At 40.3% G+C, this 2,458-nt stretch overlaps 1 protein-coding gene across 7 annotated transcripts in view; it reads left to right on the top strand.

Annotated features, from left to right (window-relative positions):
* Positions 1-2,458, top strand: part of LOC108628362 (putative thiamine transporter SLC35F3) — an 11,798-nt gene that overhangs the window by 2,375 nt on the left and 6,965 nt on the right. For 2 of the 7 annotated variants that reach the window (XM_026816387.1, XM_026816388.1), the window contains exons 1-5: positions 343-589; positions 872-1,095; positions 1,182-1,328; positions 1,509-1,856; positions 2,119-2,247. In XM_026816387.1, the coding sequence (XP_026672188.1) occupies positions 418-589; positions 872-1,095; positions 1,182-1,328; positions 1,509-1,856; positions 2,119-2,247 (1,020 nt within the window). In that variant the 5' untranslated portion in view covers positions 343-417. Of the gene's footprint in view, positions 1-342; positions 590-871; positions 1,096-1,181; positions 1,329-1,508; positions 1,857-2,118; positions 2,248-2,458 lie in introns of those variants that run through there. The other 5 variants (XM_026816389.1, XM_026816392.1, XM_026816391.1 and 2 more) reach the window with 4 other exon arrangements.

Raw genomic sequence — 2,458 nt, forward strand, 5'->3', positions numbered from 1 at the left:
TAATTTAATATGCTGAATGGGCGTTTAAACCCCTGTAAACTCCTGAAGAGAGTTGGAAAAGCGAGCGAGGCGCAGACGCGACCAGGGTAGGTAAGGTACGTAGGTTAGTAATACCCAGGGGCGGATTAAACGATAACCCCAACATTCAAAGGGTTCTCCGAGCTCGAATAAAAATATAATTCTTATTTATATTCATAAAATAATCATTTTTTGCTGCCCTTAAGTGGGGCCCATGTTCATTTTAGTCTTGGTCTTCGTGAAACTTTAATCCACCCCTGGTAGTACCAAGTTTACTAGTAATCAATGGCGTGACAAGGCNTCTTATAACTATGTACATATAATACATAGACACGTAAATAAGATACATAACACAGCAGATACATAAATTAATATGGTATATTACGATAATTGTGACAAATGAACTCTTCCCCTGTTGCTGAAAGGACAAACTTAAAAATGAGTAGCAGAGGAGCCGGGGACATTCCAACGATATTTCATCCCCAGCAAACTCACACCCCGAGTATTGTTCTGACCGATAGTCAGCATGGATCACAAAACATTGCTGGTCAAACTACTCATGACAATCCTGGTGAGCTCTTACGTTGACGTCAATCCTTACTCAATGGAAAACCATGCGCCAGTGATGCGTATCAATGATAAGTCCGGCGGGGGACGCGGATTGTATATTTTCGTTTCAGTCAGTTCTGATTGATTTACGATTTGATCGTCAGTTATTATATGTCGATTGTGATTCGTTTATCATTTTTAACGATCGATTAATTATTTGTACGATTATAAATCGGTAACAAGAGGTGTTTCGTTTAATTGCTTTACGTGCGTTTGTTTTTTCGGAAATGGTGTTTTACTTTAGGCTGTGAACAGCAACAAGGTTGCAATGTTACCGGTGGTTGTGGTGATTCTATACCAAGTCGTCCTTTGGAGACAGGTGGAGGCGGTTCTGGTGACAATCAGGGGCACAATCCAAGCCAAACTCAGATCCAGTCTCATGTGACAGTACCGCCAGTTACTTACCCGCAAAGGCCTAGCTCTCTGTCCGCTTGTTACGCGTCCTGCTGTGCCGAATCCGCCAAGAAGGTCTAATTATTCTCACCGATACGACTCAGCTTTAATTAGGTCGCTGCATGCATTATTTATTCCTCAACGTTGATCTTGAATTTTAGATATATTTCGGAGTGTGTGTAACGATATGCGTCACGGCAAGTTGGGTCGGCGCGACGCATTGTATCAAATATTTATATTTTCACAAACACGAGTCTCCAAATTATTCATCGTTCTCGAATTTATCCGTAACCGGACGTCATCAGCATGTGAGTTCTCGCGTTCCTCATTTTTCAACTATGCAGATTTTCATTTTTATTATGAAAGCATTTATAAATACTTTAAATTAAAACAAAAGGAATACGTGTATTTCTAAAAATCTATTTATTCCTATGCAAATCTGAGAAATAAAAGAATAATAATGAGAAATCTGTATTGTATGTTCTCAGACGATTCCATATAATGCCCCGTTCTTCACAACCTGGTTTTGCACGAACTGGGAGATACTTTATTTCCCAGTGTACTTTCTCTGTCAATCGGCAAGAGTCAAATGTAATAGTCCATCAGAAATAATTGCAGACAGTTTGCGAGGTTTCCGTGACAAGGGATTCACCGGTGGTCGTTTTCTGATCAGATGTAGCCTCTTCTGCGGACTCTGGGTAGTTACCAATTACATGTACATTTATTCGCTCAGGATACTGTTAGCGACCGACGTGATGGCACTTTTCGCGACGAATGTCTCCTGCGTCTACTTGCTGTCCTGGGTCATCCTTCACGAACAGTTCGTCGGAGTAAGGGTTCGTACAATTTTTCTTCCACCAGCAAAAGTATAAATTCGAATCTATGAATATTCCACTTTCTGTCGCCCGACTCCGTTCGATATCGATTGGGAGTCTCGCATTAATTTTCTTTTCAATTTTACGAAAAATGGTTCGAGTCGCACTATTCTAACGTTTGGCCAACATATGTATATGTATATTGCCCTATAATTAGGCACTTGGTCGATATCAAATTAACCGCATCGTTGAGGGCGTATCTCAATGTCTGTAAATGTTGCAGATAGTGGCCGTGATTTTATGCAACACCGGCATTGCACTTTTAGCGTATATGGATGGCATAACCGGAAGCCCAACGTTAGGGGGTGTCGTTTTGGCAACATCCGCGGCCGCTGGTTCAGCAGTTTACAAGGTAAAAGTATTCATATATAATTATACGTATTGTAAATTAAATGTATTTTCTGTACGATGGATGAGAGTTTGAGATGGAAAATTATGTAGTTTTGGTTATCACTATTGTCACATCGCATAACGAGATGCAGTCTCATAAATATTCGCACGCTATAATATTTACATGAAGATCGCTTATCTATCGCCGTTTTAAGGATATATTGGCTATACAG

This window comes from Ceratina calcarata, unplaced genomic scaffold (genome assembly GCF_001652005.2).
Source record: "Ceratina calcarata isolate Rehan_Ccalc_2016 unplaced genomic scaffold, ASM165200v1 scaffold517.2, whole genome shotgun sequence".
Lineage (NCBI taxonomy): Eukaryota > Metazoa > Arthropoda > Insecta > Hymenoptera > Apidae > Ceratina > Ceratina calcarata.